The sequence below is a fragment of the Eulemur rufifrons genome, chromosome 3, assembly GCF_041146395.1.
Source record: "Eulemur rufifrons isolate Redbay chromosome 3, OSU_ERuf_1, whole genome shotgun sequence".
NCBI classification, from domain to species: Eukaryota; Metazoa; Chordata; class Mammalia; order Primates; family Lemuridae; genus Eulemur; species Eulemur rufifrons.
This window is the reverse complement of record NC_090985.1, coordinates 58,600,526-58,627,458: the sequence shown is the minus strand read 5'-3', so window position 1 is coordinate 58,627,458 and position 26,933 is coordinate 58,600,526. Positions and strand designations below refer to the sequence as shown.

At 41.0% G+C, this 26,933-nt stretch overlaps 1 protein-coding gene across 1 annotated transcript in view; it reads left to right on the top strand.

The window, feature by feature from the left end:
* GRHL2 (grainyhead like transcription factor 2) overlaps positions 1 to 26,933 on the top strand; it is a 116,982-nt gene that overhangs the window by 25,111 nt on the left and 64,938 nt on the right. The window contains exons 5-6 of the mRNA XM_069466166.1: positions 2,165 to 2,321; positions 5,892 to 6,003. Coding sequence (XP_069322267.1) covers positions 2,165 to 2,321; positions 5,892 to 6,003 — 269 coding nt within the window. The remainder of the gene's footprint in view (positions 1 to 2,164; positions 2,322 to 5,891; positions 6,004 to 26,933) is intronic.

Sequence of the window (26,933 nt, the reverse complement as noted above, 5' to 3'; positions counted from 1 at the left end):
ATCAGCTGTCGGGCCAGTGGAAAGAGCAATGACCTACCAGTCACTGGACCTGGTTTCTCTTTCTGCTGCTGCCGTCATCCTGCAGAGTGAGCACATTGCTCAGCCTCTCCTCAGCTGGGAAGTGAGGAAGGAGGGCTGAATCCTGGGTACATGTCCTGTGTTATGGACAGGCTTGGGGGACATTAATCCCTGAAATTATATAAAAAATCATTTATGTTCATATGTGCCTTTTCTAGGAATAGGGTTCGCAGCTTTCTTCATGTTTTTTAAAGCTGTCTGAGCCCTGGACAAGGTGCAAACTACTGGTTTAGGTGATTCCTAATATCCTGTCCAGGTCTAAAATGTTGTGATTCAATGATAGTATCTTGAAATTGCTTTTTCAGGCAAAATGACAATGCAATCAGTTTCATCTGGAATGGTTTATTTCCCACCTTATTCCAAGACACATATTCTGGAATTTGCTTAGTTTCTTAGCTTAAGCAGGAGATATTTTTCCCTAGAATATTATGAGGATACAAATGTTTTGGTTACATGGATTGCTTTTGTACTGCTTGAGTCAAAGTTTTAAGTGTGCCCATCACCCAGATCATGTACACTGTACCTGTTAGGTATGATTTCACCCATCCCCTCCTCCCTCCTCTCACCTGCATGATTTCTGCTGAGTTTTACTTCCATGTATGCACGAGTGCTGATCAGTTAGTTCCAATTTAATAGTGGGTATGCGTGGTGTTGTTTTTCTATTCTTGCAACACTTCACTTAGGAGAATGGTCTCTAGTTTCATATAGATTGTTGCAAAAGGTATTAATTCATTTTTTATGGCAGCGTAGTACTCCATGGTATACATATGCCACATTTTATTAATTCACTTGAGATTTTTATCATATAAGAATATTATTTTGCCCTTCAAAATATTTTCTCATTATAAAAGTTAAAAAATAAATAAAACATTATAGAAAAACTTAATGTAGAAAGCAAGAGTCCCCCACAATCCTGTAAGGAGGCCATTTTAAGGGACAAAGTTTCAGTTGTCTTTGCACCCAGCCTTCCAGAGACTATGAAATGAAAGAGCTAAAAAAAATTAGACTCAATGGAGAGGTTCTGATGATTCAGAACATACACAAAATGCTTGTTATTGGATCTTCACTGTGTGCCATCCTGCAGTGCAGCAGAAATAAATATTTCTGAAAGAACATGTTAAACAAAGAAGATTGTGGTTCATACCTATTATGTTCATTTCAATTGACATGTTCTTCAAAGTTGGGAAAAATTAGTGTTTTTGTTTTGAAAATTAAGTAGTATTTTAAAATATTAGGACACTCTTTAGAGCAGGGATCTGCAAACTTTTTCTGTAATGAGCTAGGTAGTAAATATTTTAGATTTGGTGGGCTACAGTCTCTATCACAACTACTCAACCCTGTAGTTGTAGTGTGAAAGCAGTCATAAATAATAAACAAATGAGTAGGGCTGTGTTCCAATAAAACTTTATTTACAAAAACAGGCAATGAGTTGGATTTGGCCCATGGCCATGATGGATTTGGACCATCATTTGCAAACCCCTGATTTAGAGCAACCCTGTCATGAATTGTTTTGCAGGTTTAAAAACAACAAACAAAAGACAAAAAAAAAAAAAAAAAAAAAAATTCCCTGCTAAGGAACGAGATTCTCAGTAGTGAATATTTGAGTTTTGGATTTTCACATTTTGAAATGTTTTAAAGTGGAATATAGCTATTTGCAACCTCTTGGTTAGACAAAAAGAAGCTTAGGTATATACATGAATTGAACAAAAATGTTCATACATTTGGTTTGTTGTTAGCATAAAAGTGGCAAATTCCATCAATTTTTGAGCTTCAGGCACTCCCTAATTGCCAGCTAAGATCTACCGGGGTTTCTTCTGGCACAGACTACACAATTGACTAGGCATATCATGGACTTTCTCCCCTTCTAAACCATCTGGTTTATGGGCCACTATTAGAAATGTTGTATATATTGTACTAGCAATGACCTTTGGTCTGGTCTCATGTCTTTTGCCATATGCTGTGTTTTGTTTCTAAAATAGAGTAAACATTGGTTAATACTCCTACAAAATGCTATTATGAAATTGGTCCGGAAGGCAGAAATGTCCAAGTGAGCGAATCTGACACACTGTTTGTTTTCTGTTCACAGTGGCACGTTTCAGTACACCCTGGAAGCCACCAAATCTCTCCGTCAGAAGCAGGGGGAGGGCCCCATGACCTACCTCAACAAAGGACAGTTCTATGCTATAACGCTCAGCGAGACCGGAGACAACAAATGCTTCCGGCACCCCATCAGCAAAGTCCGGGTATGGGTCCCACTTCTCAGATACAGTACAGATTGGGGGGATGAGTGGAATCACTACCTCAACACCATGTGGGACGGCAAAGCAAAAACATTCCAAAATAAATAATTCTAGAACAAATGTCAGAGAGTTGGGGCAAGAGAAATTAGTGGCTTGTAGTTTATCATTTTAATCAGTAACCAATAAACCCCAGGGAAGGGACATGGTTGGATCGTGCTTTCTGACTGTATCCAAGGAATTTTCCCTGCTTCATTCACTGCCTATATGCTACTTAGCTGTTGTTTTTAATCAGTTGATCTTAATTTTTCAAATAAGTAGCTATAAGTCAGAACATATCTGTGGGTGAGAAAGAGCTATTGTTCTATTATGTAAAGGGAAATGCAATTTATTGCGAGTCCCTGGGCCCTTTGTAGCTCGGTTTAAAAGCCTTCTGCAGCCCGGTGTTTTCTCGGGGTTCAAGGAATGAGGCCTGATCACCACCAGGAGTAAGTTGGAAGAATTTTTAGATTCATGAATATGAGTTCCATTTGTGGGAAGTGAAACTGGAGCCCCAGCTTACTGCTCTGGAGGCCTGCCAGCTTCTGGCATTCTCGATACTGCCAAGAAGGGAGGGAGCTGGTAATCCCTGTCTACTGAAAAGGAGAATTATAGCAGAGCTCTGAAAAGAGCCTGAAGGATTTTCCTGGTCTGTCGTAAAATGATTTACGTTGCTGCGTCCATGGTGCCCAGCCCACCTTATTTTAGACAGAGCTCGCTCCTCCGAAGCTCTTCAGGACACTAAGAGAGAACTAGTAACCCCATCCAACTAGTAACCCATTGAAACTAACAACAACCCTATAAAAAAGGCATTATTTTTTAAAAATAATATTACAGAGAAGGGAACTTGAGCTTTTGGAGGCTAGTAACTGGCCAAGTTTACATAGCTAAAATGTAAGGGAACCAGGATATATCCCAGACTGTCAGACTCCTGAACCCAAGTCTCTTAAACCATAATGGTGTGCTGTGTTGATCAGCACAGAGGGCGGAAAGGCAGAGAAATGTTAGCCTGGGGTCCTTCTCTGAATATGTCCTAGAATTGCACCCTACCCACTCACAGGCAGGTGTCAGGCACAAGGGGTTCCCCTCTAGGTCTATATCCCATAATTGTACCCAACCCCTCATATGTGGGTGTATGGTAAGAAGACACTTAATAAATTTGCTTTAAAAAAAAAAAGTCTTGCAAATTCCAAGTGAAGAGTATAACTCACATATACCCTCTTAACAACACCATGGCCATTACCCTGAAAAAATGATGAATGGTTAGTATTCTACAGTTATGACAACAGTTCAGAGTACAGGAACTTTTCCAGGAATCCACTTTATTGGAATCATAGAAATAAGTTAATGTGAAGATTTTATTTCCTTATGTTCTATTTTGGCTAAAATGAGGAGTTCCCCTTCTCTTAAGGACTTTAACGTAACACCCTTGGATACTAAGTGTGCCGCCTTTCAGAGTTGGTCTTTCTTCTCAGATGTGGGACGGCAAGCTGTCTGGAGGAAAGAAGGATGCCCTTGAAACTTACCAGCATTTATTTCTGAGAACAGTGTTTAATTCCAAATGGAAGCCTGTAAAGCATGTTAATAACAGCTTCATGCCACTTTTTTCTTTATTGCTGAAGAAATAAGTTTCCATACCAAGAATATGTCATTATTTATGCTAATTTAGTCAGCTGCTAGGAAAAAAACTTACTTTAAATGTTATTTTTATTTGGGGATAGAAATAAACATCAGGAAGCCACACAGTAAACTTTTACAATAAATGGAAAAGTTTGAGGAAGCCCAGAGGGAAGAACGAAGAGCTGGCTGAGCTCATAGCTGCCCCAGCACAGTGAATGGTCCCTGTCACTTGTCCATGCCTTTGGAGATGGCACTGCTGTGACTTTGAATAACATGGATGCATATTTCTAAACTGGTGTTTCTAATAAACATCTGCTTTCTTGTTTAAAAAATGTTCGCACGTATGCTAGGAGTGAGCCAGGGTTGGAATTAACAGTCAGCCACCAGCGTGTATTTGCTGTCTTATCTGTCAGGCACCAAGGTGAGGTGCAGGCACTGATACTGTCCTTGTTGAGTCTGAAGTTAATGGGAAGACATTGCCATTGGCCGAATAATTCCAAATAAGTAAATGACTGCAAATGTGTAAACTGCTACAAAGGAGAAGTTCTTGAGGAATGAGAGTCCATGAAATATTGTCCTGGAATAGTAAGAAAGTGTCTAAGAAGTCTTTTGGATATGGAGTAAGAGGAGGAATATTCCCGATACTGTAATTAAAGATTTTTTTTTTTGGGGGGGGATGCTTTTGGTACTATCTCTATTTCATAAATGACAGTGAATTAATGGGTATTTAGTTTTGGATTTTTTTTTTTTAAGACAGGGTTACCTAGCTAACTTTTCTTATTTTTTGTAGAGATGGGGGTCTTGTTATGTTGCCCAGGCTGGTCTCAGACTCCTGGCCTCAAGCAATATTCCTGTCCTGGCCTCCCAAAGTGCTGGGATTACAGGCATGAGCCACCTAGCCTGGCCTATGTATTTAGTTTAATGAGGCTGTTTGTAATTTAGAACTGAAAAGGATTTGGGATACTTATTTTTGCAAGATATAATTAGGTTCCCAAGATCCTCTTTATATAGTACATGCACATTATATTTAAATAGATATCATAGTTGTCCTTGTAATTTTTTGGTACATGAAATATCTTTAATTTAGATCTATGTTCATCAATATGAATTTTTCATTTAGCATTTCCCTCTTTTTCTTAGTATTTCTCTCATTATTTCCAGTATTCTAACCTGAAGCACTTAATTAGGCCAGAAATGGATATTTGACAAATTCTGCCATATTTGCCAATAGTGCCAAATTCTATGTTTAAGGATATGAAATTTTAAAAGTGTGCTGCTTATTTTTAATATGCGAAAAAAATATTTTTGGTGTTCCCGCTGACCTCAAAAAATAAAAAATTTACTGGTACTTGGTTAATCTCTTGTTCATGACCTCCTGGTAAAACTCATAGAGGATTTTTTTTTTTTTCCTGTGTGCTGTTCTCATTTCCTAATTTTTTTTTTTTCACTTTGTTGCCCAAACTAGAGTGCCATGGCATCAGCCTAGCTCACAGCAACCTCAAACTCCTGGGCCCAAACAATCCTCCTGCCTCAGCCTCCCAAGTAGCTGGGACTACAGGCATGCTCCACCATGCCCAGCTAATTTTTTCTAGTTTAGTTGGCTGGCTAATTTCTATTTTTAGTAGAGATGGGTTCTCTTGCTGAGTCTGATCTTGAACTCCTGACCTTACATGATCCTCCCACCTCAGCCTCCTTGAGTGCTAGGATTACAGGCATGAGTCACCACACCCGGCCCCTAATCATTTTTTAAGACCATTTTAAAACCAAACAGACCTTACAAGGGAGCTTGTCTGGGCTTTTCTAAAGCCAGAAAAGCAACATAACAGAAAGACCCCTGTCACAGAACTCCCAGAACTGGAGCCTGAGGCAGCAGAGGCCCTGAACAGAAAGTAAGCTGCACGATTCTCCTCTCCGCAGAGCGTGGTGATGGTGGTCTTCAGTGAAGACAAAAACCGAGACGAGCAGCTTAAATACTGGAAGTACTGGCACTCTCGGCAGCATACGGCGAAGCAGAGGGTCCTTGACATTGGTAAGTTGACCTCGGCCTCCCTGCACAGTCCTTGATAAGCTGACATTTTGCTTCCATGCCAAGGGGAGCCCAGTGCAGTAATCTCAGCCAGGAGCCACACGGCCCTCCTGATGTGCCAGGCACTGGCTGATGCAGTTTTCCTGTGTTAGGACATTTAGTACACGTCAGGCTGAGAAATGAAAATTGGGCTAAGCCAAGAGCAAAACATTTTCTGTTTCATGAACGTCAACTGTGTCCCATATAATTAATTATAGTTATACGTTGAGATTTTCAATGACCATTTCGGTTTCCAAAACATGTTTCCATGCTCTCCCTGTTTGAGCCAAATAGGCAGTCAGTAGGCTAGATGAACTCTTACTTCTGTAACATGAATTAACCTGAGTTTTTGTGGCTCTGAGGCACTTGGCAAAGGTCATGTGACTACACAATGAGTTTCTAGTTCTCTCGTCCATCCAGTGTTCCTTCTACTCCAACATATGCCTAGCACAAGGAGTACTAGGTGGTCAGGCAAATGGACCATCAGACAGACCTTCCCTGCCAGTCTGAAGGAGTGAATCTGCCACATTCATTTCCAGGACTCTGCACTCTCCTAACCATGATGTGTTCTCTGGAGACCAATAGCCCCCTGAATAGTGCATCACCCAAGGTCTGGTTGGGAAGGCAGAGCCCATGCCTAGTAGTTCAGTGGAAGGCATTCATTGCCAAGGTTGGAAAGGCTGAAGGCATGGCGAGGCAATCCAGCTAGTACCTGCAGGGCTGGAGAATCAAAGGGAAAAGGAGGTGTGTGTTAGAGGAGCCACCCAGCAGGAGCTGGGACCACAGAGGGAGCAGCTTCCCAGTGGGAGGCAGATCCACAGAGACACTCTCTATGCCAAGAGAAAAGAGGAGAAATGCCCTGGCTTCTCCTGACCTCTGGATCTCCTGCCGTCGCTTCCCACTGGCAGAATTTAACCTGAAGCCAGTAGGCACGTGACTCTAGGAAATGTGTACAGGAATCAGCCTCTCAGATACAAAGTAGGGGAAATCAGAGAACGGATCTTAAAGTTTCCAAAGGTTGTCTGCGTGCAGTGGCTCACACCTGTAATCCTAGCACTCTGGGAGGCTGAGGTGGGAGGATTGCTTGAGGTCAGGAGTTCGAAACCATCCTGAGCAAGAATGAGACCCTTTCTCTATGAAAAATGGAAAAAATTAGCCAAGCATGATGGCACACACCTATAGTCCCAGCTACAGAAGGCTGAGGCAGGAGGATCGCTTGAGCCCATGAGTTTGAGGTTGCAGTGAGCTATGCTGATGCCACTGGGTGGCATCTACCCTGGGTGGCAACAGAGTGGAACTCTATCTCACAAAAAAAAAAAAAAAAGTTTCCAAAAATGACTTTCAAACACAGATGGTGACATATGTGTTTCTAAGTAATTTTAACACTTTATCTACATGCTGTTTCAGTAAGAAATAAGTCATTTCTCATACAAAGACTGTTATGATTTTGCACACCAAGAGGCAGCAGTCCCAGTGAGTGCAGGCAAAGTGAAGGTTTCTATCACATTGAATATCAGAAGGTATTGCTGAGCCATCCAAGGGATGTGTGCTTTGATTTCTTACACCCTGCAATGGGGTTCTTCAGACTTTCTATTTCACCCTTGCTAGGGCTCCTTGACCAATGGCAGAGCATTTAGTGCCTAAGTTCGGGTTACAGACTCACCATAGAACATAACTATTAATAGTTACTGATTCATCCTGCAAAATAGTTAAGCCACTCCCCAGCCCCCATCACAGATACACACCCATTCTATTAGCTAGTCAAACATATTTATCTAATAAACAAGGAAACGGAAGCCTAGAAAGGCTCACGACCCACCCTATCAGTGATTTAGTGCAAGAGCTGGGATAGGAACAGTCTTCCCAACCTGGGATGTTACATGAACCCCCAACTGGCTGGGTCCTAGTGACTCCCCAGGATAAGGGGGGTTGGGAACACTTGCCTTAACTTGCTTCGTAACAAATCTGCATACAGCAGAGGAACAATTTTACTTTATTTGAAAAGTTAGCCTTATAATTATTACCCAAGAAAATGAGAGGGGCAATTAAATAGAAATATGGACTAGGTCCAGATAAGGCAAATCATAAGAGCATTTTACTGGCATACTTGTTGATTCGACTTTGACATTGTTACAGGGTTTACTCTTCTGAGACCAGAGTGATTTTTCAGATTTTGTAAGACTTCAAATCTTATCTTTCTTCTTTAATACCTCCTGCCTGCTTTCAGACTTTTCTCCCTATACACACGTGTGAGCACACACACACACACACACACACACACGCACATCCATAGACACATGCTTTATCTTCGATATCTCTGACTTTTGCTAAGTAGCTTCAGGGGTAGCTGGGCTACGGACTTTCAACCCCATAAATCAGCTCCTTAGCTTAGATGGAACATGTATTTTCTGAACACGGTCTCTATTCCTAACCTCAACCTAACAACCACTCACAGAGTGAGAAAATACGCAAAAATCCCATATAATTCATTCTTTTGCTAAGTAAAAAAAAAAAAAAAAAAAAATCAAACTGTGCGTTCCTCTACCAGTGGGTTGTAAACACCACTTCCAGTAGAAAGAAGGGCTGATGCTATGATAGCACAGATGTCTGTGTGTCACGTGTCACCATCTGCAGTGACTCCGGAGTGTGGTGTTGAGGCCACCACTTGGCTCCACCAGGAGTATTGCAGAGGGTTATCAGCGCCTGCTGAGGGTGAAGGAAGGCAGACGGCACATGCACTATGCATTTGCCAATTTGGGTTGAGAACCTTCTAATGAATGGCCTAGCCAAGAAAAGGAAGAATCCAAAATTATTTAATGCATTTCTTTTTCAAAACCTCCATGAAGCTGGAGGTCAAAGGCAGGGCTTAAAAGTCGCTCGCAGTTTCAGAATCTGCACCAGCATCTACGTTCCCCAAGTTCAGCTGAGCCATCCAGGTATTGACCCTGAAGCTAGAGTTAGAGACCAAGATGAGGTCTCCTTAGATAAAAGGGTTCTTAACCAGTGGCTCTTTGAGTCTGTGCATGATGGGCTTTCAGGGACCCTCAAATTCCCAATTGTGCACAACACAGTTTTGTGTGTATTGGCATGGGAAATTTTTCCATCTCACTTTCAGAGGTGCTTGCGCCTCCCTCCTGCACCCTGCCTCTCTGCCTGCAATTCAAGCCTTCACCCACGGGGCTCTCGCCTCCAGTTGTGTCTTTCCTTTGCCTGGCATCCCCTCAGCACTCACACTTAGGGATGTGCATCATCTCCTGCATCCTGTAATAGTGATGCCTGGCAAACATTCTGGCGTATTTCCTTGTGTACACTTATCTCAATTGGACGAGGGAGTCACTGGTTCTTTGAGGCTGCCCCTCATCTCCTACACCTAATGCTCTGTGCAGCCCCTCGGTGTGCTGGCGTGCCAGCTGCCTGAGGCAGAGGCCCCCCAGCGTCCCCATCGGGGTTGTGTCTGTGGGTCCATGCCAAGAAGAGTGGGATCCTACAGCTGGGGGCAAAGGGAAGGAGGCCGCTCCTCAGAGGCCTTGGAGCCTTGGCTCTGCAGGCTCCCCAGGAGGCTGTCCCTGCATGGCTACCCCTCTGCCTGGGATGCTCTTTGGATGGGTATTCACACCGCTTGTTCCCTCACTTCTTCATAGCCTCATCAGAGAAACATCCCTGTCACCTTACTGGAACAGCACACCCTTATCACTCTCTATCTCTTTTCCCATTGTTTGACTTCAGAGCACTCCTCACCACCCAACATGTTATTTATTTATGTTTCTATTTCTTATTGCCTCCCCCTCCTACTAGAAGGCGAGCGCCACAAGAGCGGAGACCTGTCTCTTTTGTTCCCTGCTTTAGCCCTCGTGCTCAGCACAGGGCCTGAGACATACTTCATGAGTGAATGAGTGAGTGAACGTGTGCGTGAAGCTGCCGCTATCCTGGCAGCAGGCAGGCCTCTTGAAGGAGTGAGTGGTGTCTTAACCACAGCTGCCGTGTGCTTACTGCCTCCTATGTCCAGGCTCTTTAGCTACATCAGACATTTTGCCTTTCATCCTCAAACAACCCGTTTTGTTGTTTAAAAGCTGAGACAGTGAGGGGTAAGAATTTTACCTAAGTTCACACACCTCGTAAATGGTGTAGGTGGGATGGAAACCCTAGAATGCTAGAATTTGCACACCCCCCCCTTTTTTTAATTTGATGTCCTCTCTCCACTGTATGTCACCTTTGTATCCCACCCCTAGCTGGTTCTTGGCATGCACCAGGTGCTGATTCCATGGAGACTGACTGAACCTCGAACATCCTGATCCTTCAGTACGCGCCTCCTCCAGACATGGAGGACGTTTTACAGTCTGGGTGGTGGGACTCTTGGCCGCTGCCAGCTCTGATATTTGTGAGCGCCAGTTTAGATATACGGTTCTTGTGCATTAGGTCATAAACTGTTTGGCAGGAGTTGGAGGCAGGGGAAGAAAACATTAGCAATTAGCTCTAATTTGATAAAAGTAAACCAAACAAACCCAGCCCCAAGTGCTTTTCAAAACACACAAGCAGATTTCTCCAAGCCTCACAAGTTCTTTCTTGTAAGCTCCTTGAATAACAACAATTATTCAAGGTCATAAATAAGTTTACATTCTATAGTCCCAGGAACATTCCTATGTCAGTTATATCTCCTATGTGGAATAGCTACTTAAATTATGTTTGTAGTTTCATTGTCTCTGAGTGTGAAAGCTCCTTTATAAAGAGACATGGAGTTAGTGTGGTCCCATATTAGTTAACACCAGTTCGAGTAAAGGCATAGTCGTTCCATATTTATTTATTGAACACCTGCTATGTGCCAGACCCTTTATTAGGCACTGACGATTCAAATGTAATTAAGGCAGAGCCCTGAATTCAGACTGCTCCAGTCCAGGGGCAAGAAAATGAACAGCTAAGACTTCACATGGTAAGCAGCAGCATAGAGGAGCGTTCCCCAGAGATGTTTCTGAGACCTGCCTGAAAGGATAACAAGGGCATATGAGGTCAGAAAAGTAGGAACGGATGCTGCAAGCCTTGGAAATAGCACTTGCAGAGGTACGGTGATCAAGACAAAAAAATAAAAAATAAAAATGAGATTGCAAATTATTTTATAAAGTCTGATAAGACTATCAGCAAAGGCAGGAGGCTGGGTATCCTCACGCATGCTAGTGAGAGTGTTAATCCATTCAAATGAAAGAAGGAAGTCCCAAGTAAATGGGGCTGTGGAAAGGCTTGCTTTCTTTAAGGAGAATCTTGGAGTGGCAGGGATATGAAGCATGGATGGAATTTATTGGTCTCAAGCTCTAAAAGAAGCTCTGGTTAGGCTGTTTCCATGTGGAAGCAGGCTGAAGCTCTGGAGGTCGGCTGAGCCTGGGAGGGAGGAGAGGAGTCCACAGACCCAATAAGCTCCAGGTGTTAGAGCTCCACTCTCTCTTGCCACATGAGTCCTGGTGCCAAACCTCAGAGCTGCAGGTAGAATGTCGTGGAAATGCTATTTCAGTTCCTCTGCAAACATCCACCCCAGAGTCTTTGCAGAGGAACATCAATCACCATTCAGATGTTGAGATTCTCATCCTCTGCTGCTTTAACACTATCTTGGTTACACAAAATCTTGTTTTGCAGTTTTGTTGGGGAGATAGTCAAGTAAGAGTGTGTGTGTGTGTGTGTGTGTGTGTGTGTGTGTGTTGGGGGGGTGTTTATATGTTTTTATATTGCATACTTTGTTTTTAGAGAATCTATATTTTTCTATGATTGGACAAAGTGGATTTTAGAGACCCAGGGATATGGAGGAGAGGGATAATAGCAATTGACTGACATATTGCCATTCATCCAAGTGGCTGTGTTAAATTTGCCCATCAGTCCTCCCAGAACTCTGATAAGGACAGACAGTGGAGAATGTGCAGACGTAATAGGCAAATAGAATCCTGTGATGAAATGAAATTTCTCTTTAATGAGTCACAGTACTTGATTTTGGAGGCTTTGGATAACCATTGAGGATTGATGGCAGGATTGTAGTGGGTTGATATCTGTATTTCAGAGAGGTCATTCTGGGCTTCCTGGGGGATGGGAGGCAGTGGGGGAGAGACTGGAGATGGGGCCAGCGGGTGACAGACAAGCACTCAGAAGACATGCATTGCCAAGGGGAAGTACAAGGCTGACCGGGAATGAGAGACAAACAGCAGGGCTGATAGAGCCTTGATGACTGACTGGCTGTGGGGAAAGAAAAGGATCATGAAAGAAAAGCGCACCTTTGCTAACTGGGTGGATGCCCTGCCCCGAGAGACTGGAGACCGACCAGAGCAGACACGTGGCCAGTGCTGGAAAAGCAGAGGTTGGCCAGGTACTGAGTTCAGCCAGGGGCAGTTGATTTTGAAGTACCCATCTACACATAGAGCAGGGAGGGGGTTCCCTGGGACTCACACAGTGTGGTTACCCAGTTTTGCACAGGTGTGTGAGCCATTTTAAAAATATTTGAAATGCAGCCTGAGCAAGAGCGAGACCTCGTCTCTACTAAAAAACAGAAAGAAATTATCTGGCCAACTAAAAATATATATAGGAAAAATTAGCCAGGAATGGTGGCCCGCATGCCTGTAGTCCCAGCTACTTGGGAGGCTGAGGCAGTAGGATCGCTTAAGCCCAGGAGTTTGAGGTTGCTGTGAGCTAGGCTGACGCCACGGCACTCACTCTAGCCCGGGCAACAGAGTGAGACTCTGTCTCAAAAAAAAAAAAAAAAATATATATATATATATATATATATATATATATATTTGAAATGAATCACAAATTAAAAAATGAACTGAACTAGATGTTAATCAAGACTCCTCATACAGCGGATAATTCCAAAGCCACTCTCTGGGGAAGGCATGTTTTTCTATTTGTTACCTTTCAATGAAGAAGGAAAATCAGAAGACGTTGAATAACTTATATTCACTTCACAGAATTAAAAACTAGAAGCTACAACAGTTAATTTGTAGCACATTTACATATAATTTCTCTCCACTGAACAGAATTAAGAATTCTTTTACTGCTTTGCGGTGCAGATGTTCCAAAACAATGCACATCACAGGTTTTGTACTTCAGAATGGGCGATATGGGTTGTGATGCAGTGAGCTGGATTCCACAAGCACGTCCGAATAAGCATCGTTACTCTACAGACACATCCAGGGTAGCCATTATTGACAGAGGTTGTAGTTAATTGTGAAACCAACTGTACGCCCTTTATTCAATCTCTGTCTTAAATTCTCATTCACAATAATCTTTCCCATATCAGGATTTATTAGTTACATTGTTAATATTAATCCTGTAGTTTTCCATGGCAATTTGCAGGCAATTATAGTACATTTTCAGTTATTAGCATGTGATTATAGGATTTTCATCTGTGTCCTAAGACAAATGTATTTCTTAAGAGCTGATTTTTAAATTGTGCTTTGTTGATAAGTTTTATATTAAGGTAAAGCTTTCCGTGAAAACTTAGGTTTCAATGAAATCAAAACACTTCTTCAAGTTAGATTCTCCTCAGTCCTCTTTGTGCGGGTCAAAGGAAGCCCTTCCAACGACTCTCGAACACAGAGTTTAGCTGACCACGGTGAATTTTTCAGCCTGGCTGTTCTGTCCTGGCCTAGAAGCTCTTTTCAATCTGGAGGCATACTCCACTTTCAAATAGGAATTTTCCTTACAATTAAATAATATTTTTTGCTTTGAGCTTTTTTTTTTTTTTTTTTTTTTTTAGAGGAAACTGGCTTTGGGTGTGCCTGCAGCGTGCTTTCTTGTAGTGTTTATAGCCAGTCCTGGGCTGGGCCACTCTGAGAGCTCTGCAGAAAAGTGGGAGGGTGGAGATTCGAGGTGGTATGTGGGAAGAGACAACTTCTGCCTTTTCAGAGGTCAGGTAGCCAGCCAGGTAGCCAGGGAGTGTGAATTTGTGGGCCACACAGGCCTAGGAGACAAGAGCACACGGCAACTGGCCATTCTCTCCTCCCACCCTCCCGCCTACTTCAGTTCTCTGGTCCGAGGGGCGTCCTTCCCCCAGAATTATCCAAACCCAATTTCTCCCTGCAGTCTGAAAAATATGGGTCTTCTCTCCTTTAAAAATTACTCAAGTAAATGGAATTTCATTTTTAGATGTTTTTCTAGGCTGTTTCCATACTGCTGAATAGATATGAAAAGTAAATTTGATTAAAAGCCAAACCAAACCTCTTGAGAGCCCCCAACTTTGAAAACAAAACCCGAGGGCTGGGGAGAGTCCAGGCTGTGAGGCAGAGCTAAGTCAGAAGCCGAGCTCCATCTCTGCTTCCGCCCCAGGACCTGTGCAGGGGGAACCTGCCTGCAGGGCGGGCCGGGAGCTGCCCCTCATGCTGCTCCAGACTCTTCCTCTCTGCTTCATCAGCTCCAGCTGTCACCACACGCACAGGCGGTATAAGACGGCTCTGTTTTATAGAGAAGTGTTGGAGCTGTAGCTATTGAAAATTCCTTTTCATCTTCAACTTTGGTTATAAAACATTTATGTGATAAAAGTGTGGTAGGCTATGAAGGTTAAGTAATTTAAAATGCTGTAAAATGCAAGTATTCTTTCCATTTAATATTTGTTCAGGCAGAAATTTTTCAATAATAATTGAGCCACTGTGGGTTCTCATTTATTGCACGCATGTCTCAGTGTGAATCCTAGAAACTCATTCTGTTGCAGCCAACACCCCTAGGGAGAATCATTTCCCCCGCTGGACCCAGGAGTCCTCCTGCTTCCCCCTAGGGAAGGGTCCAAATCCCAGCCCCAACCCCAGTCCCCGATCCCTGCAAACTCTCTTTTAATCTACTGCTGGGTTCTCCACTTTTCCTTCCACGCCACATTTCTTAAAAGGAGCCTACACTTTCTGCTTCACATCTTAAACTATTGCTCATGTCTCAACCCAGTGTATTCTGTCTTTTATTAATATTTTTAATTGCCAAATCCGTAGGGGTAATTCCATTTCTCACTACTTTTTCCTATTTACTTTCAGCCTCCCCATTGTTCCTTCTCTAGGGTCCTCCTTGCCTAGAATGTCCTTTCCTCCCTCCTTCACCTGGAAGACATCTTACACCTTAAGACCTTGTTCCCTTCTCCCCACTTGGGTGAGCTTTTCCTAATCTTCCCAGGTAGTCCATGGACATTGGATTAGGTTTTGACAATAGCACTTTACCATGTTTCACTTGGGTCATCAGTTTGGATTCTGTCCATCCCACTAGATGCTGAATTTTTTTTTTTTTTTTTTTGAGATAGAATCCGGCTCTGCCCAGGCTAGAGTCCAGTGGCATCATCATAGCCCACTGCAACCTCCACCTCCTGAGCTCAAGCAGTCCTCCTACCAAAGCCTCCCGAGTAGCTAGGATTGCAGGCACACACGCCTGGCTAATTGTTTTGTAGAGATGGGGTCTTGCTCTTGCTCTGGCTGCTCTAGAACTCCTGGCTTCAAGCCATCCTCCTACCTCAGCCTCCTAAAGTGCTAGGATTACAGGTGTGAGCCACCATGCCCGGGCTAGATGCTGAATTTTTGAATGGAGTTTTTTTTTTTTTACCTTTGTACAGCACCTAGTACAGAACCTGGCACAGAATAGATGCCCAACCAATGTTACATAGTTAATGAGCACATTGCCATGTGTTGTTTGTGTATTTAGGTGACAGTTCTGGTAAACAGGCATGAGTCTAGTTAAATCGGAAATCTAGCTGGGATTGGACTCTCCTCTTTCATGCTGAAAGATCATCTTTGGTAGTATATTTTTCTAGATGCTAGGAGGCTACATGTGCTTTTGATGTTTTAATTTCTTATATTTAAACATTATTTTATTATACCATAGACCTTTTGATAAAACCTAGACACCTTTAAGATGTAATTGCTAGCATAGAAACATAATATACATACTGATAAACCAGGAGAAATTTCTTCTTTTAAACTTAACTAAAAATTATTACTGTTTCCCTGAAGCAAGCAAACGAGAAATTGTTTAAAGAAAAACTTTCAAAAAAAGAGTAGCTAGATTTGGATATTAAAACTTACAATTAATGTGGCCCTTAACCATTTTTTTCACTGCCCCTGGGAAGTCTGTTTATCTGGTTCCAGGACATTATTGTTTAATAAGACTTTTCTGATAGTTTTCTTATTTCTGGCAATTTTATAGCCCTGAGTGGTTAATCAGAAGGAATGTTACGGAGAGGAGGAGAGCATAGAATGGATGCTTGAAGACCCCTCTGCAAGTCTGTTTTAGTGAAAGGGTAGAGCTAGCCCATAAAGAGATACTGGTTTAGATGAGATTTCAAAATTAAAACACATACATACACACACACACTCACACACACGCACACACATCCCTAAAACTGCTAGTAGACCTACCATGTTCAGTACTGTAAAATGCTGTATTTCCTGTCTTCCATCTTTTTGTTCCCACATTTACTGGGCACCGAGTTGTTTTTCTCCTAGTTGGTGGGACCTTTGCTACATCCATAGCTATAACATCATGCTTTCATTTCAAACATGGAACTTACACTTTTATTAGATTTCATGTTTTTTTGCTAAGGACCTAATTATTTGCATTTAGTGATGAAACCTCAGGTACTTCCATAGTCTTACATTTTTTAGTATTATTGGATTGACTTAAAAATGACAAAAAGTACCTGGAGATACAGTCCAATAGTTTTGTGAGACTCATATATTTCCTGAACAAAGCTACACAGCTAGTCTTTTTAACCAGCCTCCAGCATCTTCTAAAAGCTTCTCTCTCCCTGTTTCTTTCAATAGAAACAAATTTGTGTCTTTGCAATGTCCCTAAGTGCAAATTTAGGCAAATTTAAAGTTTTTCTTCTTTGTTTACAAAACCTAAAACTTGCCAAGTTTTTCCAAAACTCTTTGAGGCTATAAAAGCCTAAATAAGGGGAAGCTAATCTAAAGAAAACTCTTTGAACAGGTTCCAGGAATGTGGACCACCATAGTTTCTCTGCTTTTGAAAAGACAAGTATTCAAATAGCTCAGTGCTTAATAAAAGAGAGTCTCATCATTGTTTAGCAATCCTGTGAAGTAGGTGCTGTAATAGCTCCATCTTACAGGTAGGGCAACCAGCTTGGCAAGGTCCCATAGCTTTTCCAAGGTCATTGCTGATTCAAATGACCTTGCACCTAGAGTCCCCAGATGCTGTGGTCAGCATCACAAAGGTAAATAGTAACAACAGCAGCAGCTTCCCTCCTTTGAAGGACAAATTTATCTTCTCAAAGAAATATATTAAAAAGAGTTATAATTTCAATTTTGAAATAATATCAGAATCCTTTAATAACGTCAGAATTGATGGAAAATGAGTAAAAGTAAACAGGAATAGCAGCACGTCATTCAAATAGCAGCCAATGCAAAACACATTCCTATAAGAAAAGTAGAATAGTCAATGAGCTACCTCCCACCCCCATCCCCCATCATGCATGTAACAGATTTATCTTCCTCTGTCAGGTAACTATTTCTGTATATGTGATTGAGCCCCCAGGAGCAATTGGGGAGGTTGAAAATGGAGGCTAATCTTAATGCATCTGGAGTTGCTGAAGGAGTTGGGCTTGTGGTTCATATTTAGTGAAAGATAATCCACTTGAGGATTTTTTTCAGTCTTTGTAACGTGTCTGTGTACTGCACCACTAATTACCAAAAAGTCATTTCTTTTGTTTGCGTCTATTCAGTCTGCAACTCTAAAGTACAACTATAAGTGTTTGAAAATCAGTTCTGATACTGAGGGTTGTTAGACACTAGAATGGGCTTTTGGGAGAGACTGTCTTATAGAATAGCAATTCTTGAGACTCTCGAAATTAATAATAATATAAAGTACCATCATTTGAGAAAGAGTTCAATTTTCTTTTATAAATTAGAGTTGGCTTAACCAAATGTTATTGTTTGTGGAAACACATCTGGAGGTGGGAAAGGTTAGACAGTTTTATGGCGGAGGGAGCCCTGTTTGTAGGTCTAAGATGATTATGGGGGGGTTACCCATTTGGGAACTGCTAATCCTATGTGCCTATAACCTCTAGTCCCCACATCTACCCCCAAGAGTGTTAGTATATTAAGCAACAGCATGAAGAATGGAAAACTGGAATATATGAGTGGTTCACACAGTGTACAAGTTATGTACCAAAGCACAGTCCATGTCTTCATTCATTTAGAAAACTATCAGAAAGTGCCAGGTACCTTTTTTATGATTCTCAAATTAAATTTGTGGACCAGAAATAAAATATTTAAAGTTAAATTTCCCTGAGCCACATGGACTAAGGAGAAAAGTTTAATGTTAAGCCCATCTGAGTTACTAAATTCACAGCTGCAAGCCATGGTGCATGTATAGACACACATGCATGTGTGTTTACGTGTCTACACACAGGATATGACCTATATTGTCACTCTGAAACAACTTTGCTGTCCAGGACTAGCATTCTTTAAAAAATGAAATCAAATAGAATAAAAAAATACTAGCATATTTGGAACATAGTTATGGGCTACAGTGTAAAATGTTTTTCATATTCTAAGTTTATGGTCAAGATAATTTGAAAGCTATAACGTTGCCTATGGAATTACTTCTCTAGAAACAGGAAGAAAATCAAACACAAATAAAATATTAGATTTAGCCTAAAGAAAAAGTTCCAAAAGATTCTGTCTTAAATGGTATCTATGAGGGTATTATAATAAGCCATGGAGAGTAAACAGTGATATTATTATTAATAATTATACCTTTAATAATATCAAAAAGTCACTCTATGCCAGTCACTTGTTATGTTTTCATAATTTCAGCCATCTTTGTTCTGGGTTATGTGTGGAAAGGTTCTCATTTGAGAGGTTGTATATCTCAGAAGTCAGAGGGCTCTTGCTTTGGGTGCAGACAGGACTTCTTAGGTTCTAATCTTAGCGTGGCCCCTTATAGATTAACTGTAGGGAAGGGGAATGCACTTAATGTGTCTGCCTGTTTCCTACTCTACGAAGTGAGAATAATGGAAAAAAAGCTACTGATGAGAATTGTCTGCGGTGTGATGTTTGTGAAGTGTTTATTTTTAGCACAGGACCAAGCCCACACTTGGCTCTCAAAAAATGGTTATTATTATTATTCTGTTTTTGTTATTTGCCCATGGCCAGGACCAAATGATGGAAATACATTTATTACCCCTAAAAATAAGCTCAAATGTCAACACATTTAGGGAAATACAGATTACCCCTGACTTCATAAAGCACTATAAAGGAGATAATGAACTCCATTAGTGAGTTCTGTTTGAGTCATTCAGCTTTTAAGAAGCTGCTTGCTTTGATTTTGAAAACAGAAAAAAATTTCGGAACCCACTTAGACTAGAGTTTATTTAGTCTACCTATTTCAAGTCAGAGCGAATGCTCCTAGAATGACTCTGTAGTGTCTTGAATCTGAGCTGATCCTATTTGGCCTTGCAGACAGGAGGAAGCCGATGTCTGAGGACAGGTAGGATGGGGGTGAGTATTGGTCCCATCATCCACTATGGGACTCTCAGGGCTCTGTTCTCTGAGCTCTTGTCTCTGTTTCATAGCTGAGGAAATGTAAGTTCAGAGGGTTCACTTAACTCACTGAAGGTCACAGGATTGGTGGGAGGAAGACAGAAAATTAAATTCAGTTCCGTGTGTCTCCACCTCCAGGGTCCTTTCTCCTTGTGCCATGGTTGCCACCCTGTAAATGGACTTGTAGCATCATGACCCCAAATATATAAACTAAAACTGCTAAGTTCTTAGCTTTTTTAAAAAACATCTTGTTAGACTGTGGTGTGCGCGCACGGAATTGGCAATAGTGCCCAGAGCTGTCTTCAGCATTCCAGCCTCATTATTTCACTAGCCCAGACAGAATCTGCACCTTTCAGAAGAGAAGCAATCTTTATATTAATTATGCCACTCCTTTTAATCTCCAACAATATATACAAAAAATAATTAAAAGGGGTAGTTATAATTTACCAAGCATGCAAAGCTTAATTAAGGTGAAGGAATTAACATTTCCTTTGACGGCATTCCAGGATCACACTCAGACCTACAATCAGTTTGATGAAAACTCCGTCTACAAAAGTCTGAATTTAAAAACCTATTAACAGACCGGTGATTATATGCAAAAGATAAAAAATAAAAAAGATAACAAAAGGATCCACCGTCATACTTCCCATAACAATTAAAACAGAATTGAATCCCATAATATCTGTGCAAAATAAAACTTGCCATAAACAGTATAGAAAGCACTGCACATTCTCTCCTATTCAGCAGCCATTTGCTGAAGCACCATAAGGTTTATCATCTTCCCTCCCCACCCCCAGGCCAACACTGACCCCTCTTGTTTTCTTAGAAGGGCTAGCTTTTGAACTTTTCTTTTAGTCTTTGTGGTGCTTGCAGTGTATGCAGATATTACCTTGTTGATCCCTTCTCTACTAAAGCACCCTAACCTTGCTCTTCTTTGTCAAGGAATTTGCAATGGTCCCAAATGCCTCATTGAACTTAGGTCCTCTCAGTGCTTCTCTACAAGCCAGTAATCACTGTGGGATGTGCCATGATCCCCATACCTGCTGACAATTTATTGTTTAATTTGCAAGCTACATTTGCAAGATAAATATAGGCAGTGGTTAGAAGTATGGCCTTTGGCATCAAACAGACCCGGATCCAAATCACAGGTTGGCTTGTTACCAGCTGTGTGATTTTCCACAAGCTGCTTAACTTCTGTGTAGAAGGAGGATGCTGATACCTACCTCATGGAGTGGTTGCAAGGATTAGCTAAGGTAATGTTGGCCAAATGCTGGGCATTGGCTTGGCACAGGTTTGTGAGTCCTCGGTTTGCGGCAGTTATTATCCCAAGACCATTTGCATTTTAATGCCAGGAGATGACAATGCCTTTATCCGAAGGACTGAGTGTTTCCAGATGGGATTCCAGGCATGAGAACAAGCAGACACCCCGAGCAGGTGGTGCTTCAGTCTCACCGTGTAGTAACTGCCTGTCCTCCCATATGTGGTGTTTGGTCCTCCCAAGAAGGGAACTCTTTTGGGAAGAAGAACTGTCACATGGAATTGGTTAATAGTTGACATGGGATTTATATGACAGATTAATGCTTTCTAAGACTGTATGGGGAGTGAACCAAATGCACCCAAAGAATCTAATAATTAAATTACCCCTTTTAATTATTTTGGCTCTTCCATTTGCTGTAGGCCAGTGTTACCCAAAGTGTGGTCCCAGACCAGCAGCATCAGCTCCACTTTAGAGCTTGTAAGAAATGCAAATTCTTGGCCACACTCCAGACCTGTGTAATCAGAACCTCTGAGAATGGGCCCAGGCATCTACGTTTTACCAGTGCTCTCTGGGTGGCTCTGATGCACCCCAAGATTTGGGAAGCACTGTTACAGAATAGCTTCACAACTCTGGAAGCTATGGGAATCCAGCAACACTCCTTCTACTTTGGGGGCATCCTAACAGGCCCTGGAGAATGTGCATGGCCGTGCATTCCCACACTCCTCACTCTGGCAATCCGAGGACACACACAGCCTCAGAGAGGACCCTGGAAACTTTGGCGCTCTCACTAGCAACATGCCATTAACCACGAGATCAACTTCATTCTTGTTTCATTAGACAGACTCCCATTTCTCCCTGTGGTTTCATTCTTTTTGATAGTTCAAGCTAGTTGTGTACCTTACGATTGTCCCTCTGTGTGTAAATTACCAGGATTAATAAGAACTTGTTATACCAACTCAGGTCAGTTGGTATAACTTTTTAAAAAACCTGTTTTAGCCAATAATAACTTTGTTGCATCATGCCTGTTTTTGGAAATATTTAAGCCATTTTCCTATCTATTTACCTGTCCTCACCAACCGTTTTACAAACCATAGTATAAAACATGTAGTTTTTATGTGGCCTCATCACATTTTTTTGAAAAACAAACAAACAAACAAAAAAAACCACCTCCATTCAAAATTTAATATGTTCACAATTATGTGTTTTATACTTCTTTTAAAGTGGTGAGATTATTTTTCAGCTGTTATAGCTATCCTGCAAAAAGAAGCCATTCACTCCAGTCACATGGTTTCCAATCATAGAAGGGAATCCCAGACTCAGGATGTTGAATGGGGACCCTCAAAAATGATATGTCCATGTCCCAACTCCCAGAACCTATTAATGTGACTTTATTTGGGGAAAAGGTCTTTGCAGATGCAATTAAGTTACAGATCTCTAGATGAGATCATCCTGTCTTAAGGTGGGCCCCAATAACAAATCCTTAGAAGAGAAGAGAAGGAGAAAACACAGACACAGACACAGAAGAGAATACCATGTGAAGGCAGAGACAGAGGGTGAGTGCCACAGCTGCCAGTCCAGAGTGTGCACCAGAAGCTGGGAGAGAGGCATGGCCCAGGTCCTCCCACAGAGCCTCCCGGGTGGGGACCAACCCTGCTGACACCTTGCTTTAGAACTTCTGGCTCCAGAACCATGAGATAATACATTCCCATGGTTGGAAGCCACTAAGTTTGTGGTGATTTGTTATGACAGCTCTACCAAACCAATACAGCAGCTCATTCCAATACCTTTTACTGGCGGCAACTATCAACTTTTGCAAAATTTGGGTGAAAAACTTTCTTTTTTTTTTTTTTTTTTTTTGTTGAGACAGAGTCTCACTTTGTTGCCCAGGCTAGAGTGAGTGCCGTGGCGTCAGCTTAGCTCACAGCAACCTCAGACTCCTCGGCTTAAGCGATCCTGATGCCTCAGCCTCCCGAGTAGCTGGGACTACAGGCATGCGCCACTATGCCCGGCTAATTTTTTCTATATAGATTTTTAGTTGTCCATATAATGTCTTTCTATTTTTAGTAGAGACGGGGTCTCGCTCAGGCTGGTCTCGAACTCCTGACCTTGAGCAATCCACCCGCCTCGGCCTCCCAGAGTGCTAGGATTACAGGCGTGAGCCACCGCGCCCGGCCTGAAAAACTTTCTTGAGGAAATAAATTAAGGAAGGCTTAACACCAGGTTGCTGAGTTTCTCTTTCTATTATGGGTCATAAACCCTTAAGCAAACAACAATTATCAGAGGACATCAACCCAGCTTTCAGAAGCAGGAGACACATCCATTAGCATTTTATGCTTTGGACAGTTTATGCATGTGGACAAAGCAACGTCAATGTGCATCATCTGTTTAGTCTTTTAGAAAGCTTAGTTGGGAAGTGGGAGCAGGGCTATTTTACCATCTGTAGAGACTAAAAACAAAGAGTGGAGATGAACAGTCATTTCTTGCATAAGGCTGGAGAGGAGTGCATGATATTAATCTATTAGTTACATTTTCTGTTTAGAATGTCTATGGATCCATTTATCCATTCATTTAGCAAATTTATGGAGTACAACTTATGTGTACGATGTTAAGCACTAAGAAAACAGCACTATTTAAGTTCCTCACTCTCATATAACATATGCAGCTAATGAGAAATGCTAGTGATAAACAGTAAATAAATAAATAAATAAAATAATTGTACATGCTATGAAGGAAATGAAAAAGATAATGGAACCACCCAATAAAAAGTAATGTCCCCAGTCCTTTTGTCTTTGGGATTAAAAAAGATTAAGGATAATTGTCTTATTTATTTATCTACTTATTTATCTACTGTCTCCTGGACTGAAAGAGCCACACAATCGGGGACCTGGTCTTGTTTTCTGCTCTTTTTCAAGCATGAGGACATTGCCTGGCACATAGAGGGAACACAGTAAATATTTCTTGAGTACGTTTGTGATTGAAGGTTTTAGGAGCTGACAGGGAAGATTAGAGAACCCTGTGTAAGATTAGAGGACCCAGAAAGTATTTTATTTGTGTACGCCTTTTTTAGCACCCACTTATGAGCAAAGAATATGCGATATTTATCTTTCCATGTCTGGCTTATTTCACTTAAGATAATGACCTCCAGTTCCCTCCACGTTGCTGCAAAAGACATGACTTCATTTTTTAATGGCTGTATAGTATTCCATTGTGTATATACACTACATTTTCTTTTTTTTTTTTTTTGAGACAGAGTCTCACTCTGTTGCCCAGGCTAGAGTGAGTGCCGTGGCATCAGCCTAGCTCACAGCAACCTCAAACTCCTGAGCTCAAGGGATCCTCCTATCTCAGCCTCCCGAGTAGCTGGGACTACAGGCATGTGCCACCATGCCCGGCTAATTTTTTCTATATTTTTAGCTGTCTATATAATTTCTTTCTATTTTTTTAGTAGAGATGGGGTCTCGCTCTTGCTCAGGCTGGTCTCGAACTCCTGAGCTCAAACGATCCGCCCACCTCGGCCTCCCAGAGTGCTAGGATTACAGGCGTGAGCCACCGCGCCCGGCACTACATTTTCTTTATCCAGTTTTCCACTGATAGACACTTATGTTCATGCCATATCTTTGCTATTGTGAATAGTGCTGCAGTAAACATATGAGTGCAGCTTTTTTGATATGCATTTGTTTTTGAAATCTTTTCCTTTTATTGAGCTGATACGTTTTGTAGGAGAGAAATTTTTCATGTGGAGAAGCTATGGAAAAATAAAACCTCATAATGTAGTAACTCATGAGATCGAGGGTAAATGTTTGACCAAATCACTTTGGTTTGTCTTTATTTCTAGATATGACAATTGCTTTCTTATTTACAATTGACCTAAAAGCTTTTTTTAAAAAAAATGTGTTGAAAACTTCAAAATTGCAAGACTATTTTTAAAAACAATTACTTATAAAGACACAAGGAATTCAATTTCTTTAAATTCAGTGGTCTACTTTTCTCTTCAGAATTTTGGGAGCTTGGCTGGACTGCTGAAAGCATAGGTTTACATTTAAAATCATCCCCAATATCGTCATAAAAGCTTATTCTAAATTTGTAGGATATAAAATTGTTTTCTCTCATAGCTTTAAGTATTTATTTTAAAACCAGTAAGAAAATTGATGATCCTAAGAGAAAAAGGACAGAATAGCAAACTGTTGTAATAAATGAATAAATTTTAAAAACAAGGAGAAAAAATATAAAGAAAATCAAGGAGCCAAAAACAAAATGAAAGACTATTCAACCCCATTAGCAATCAAGGAATTGAAAATTAAAATAATAAGGTGTCATGTTTTGCATATTAATTTAGACAGAAACAGTTTGAGGAAACAACTCCTCCACTGTTATCTTGAACATAAATTGTTTCATCCTTTCTAGGAGCACTTTGACAAAATGAATTAAAAGCTTAAAAATATATTTTCTTTTGATCTCCTTCTTTGGCCTCTGAGAATATATCTTAATGAAATATAATTAAGCATATATGAATTTTTAGCTGTAAAGATAAATGAACTGTTATCTGAGATTGCAAAGTATTGGACATTGTCTAAATGACCAACAAGAGCAAAATAAAGTTATGGCATGTAATCCAAGATAGTGGTGTTTGGTCATTAAAAGTAATTTTACACCCATTTATTGACATGGGAAGGTGCTAAAGATGTGTTAAGTTAAAAAAAAACCTCATTATGATATTGTATACAAATATTTATATGTTTTTGAGAAAAGGAGCTAGAAAGATAGGAAAGATAAAGTATGCCAGAGATATGTTTATAATTGGTTATTTGTTGGTCAATAGATGGAGATGCTTTTAAATACTTTTAAATACTTATTGGTTAATGATCTCTGAGTTCCCTATGGTGAACACACAAGCTTTTACATTAAAGTGTGTGAGCTTTATTTAACATGTAAAGATATACAGTTTCAATTTAAAATTTCCCTAGGGAAACCACAGAAACATGACCAAAGGGCATGAGTAAGCAGTTTATGTAAGGAGACACTTGGTTAGCTATCCTGTTTAGGAAGCGATGCTTGGACTCACGAGTGGTAAAAGAAATGCAAATATAACGTCAGTTTGTACCTATTAGAGTGGGAAAAAAGTAGAAATTTGGTGAGAAAGAGGGAAAATAGAATTCTAGTGAGAGACTAGATTGGCAGACCCATTCTGGAGGGCCATTCCAGAGAGCACATTGAGTAGGTTTTTCTGTGATCAACCATCAATTCAACACCCAGGAATACAGATTTTTATCACAGTGTTGTCTGTGGCACCAGAGAGTGAAGGTCCCTGAAGGGTTCATCTCTGGTGAGAAGGGATAGATAAATTGTGGCCGATCATCACTCCAGAATTCTATGCAGCCACAGCTAGAAATAGGCACATGACCAGCAACGTGGTTGGATCTGAAAAGGTCCATAGTGAGGGTTGTCAGATAAAACACAGGTGCCTAGTTAAATTTGAGTTTCTGATAAACAACCAGTACTTTCTGAGGATAAGTATATCCGAAATATTTGCAAAATCTGGCAACCCTAGCCCAATAACTACAGAATTTAGGAAAATTAAAGCTATGTACAATCAACCCAACATATTTCACATTTTCATATTTTCTCATATCAACATGTTGGTAGCTATTGTGTTTGCAGGGGAAGAGAATGTGGGTACAATGGAGACATGTTACCTAAATAAAGACATAAAACAGGGCCTTGAATGGACAAGTGTTGACAGCGAGCTGAATATAATTAATTTAACTCTCTCTAAGTCCAAAAGGAAATTTTAACAAGTTTTCTTGCAGTCCCTCGAATTTCTAAAGCCAGAAAATTAGGTAGCAGGAAAAGGAGTAGGTAGGTGACATCGGACTCAGGAGGAAAAAGAAACTTCAGTAATTTTACAAACCTAGTAAAAAGTGAAACAAACACATCAACTAAGAACGTTAGTTCATGTAGATTTACTCTTTTAATAGAGGAACATGCTTACATTCCTATAGAGTAAATATTAGCAAAAGAATATCAGTGAGCACAAACCCTTAACTGTTGCCATGGAGGCAGCCAGAAAAAATAGGCAAAGTTTAAATTTACCCATTGGCAAGTGATGGTTCTGTACATGTCACAGTCACTCTTTT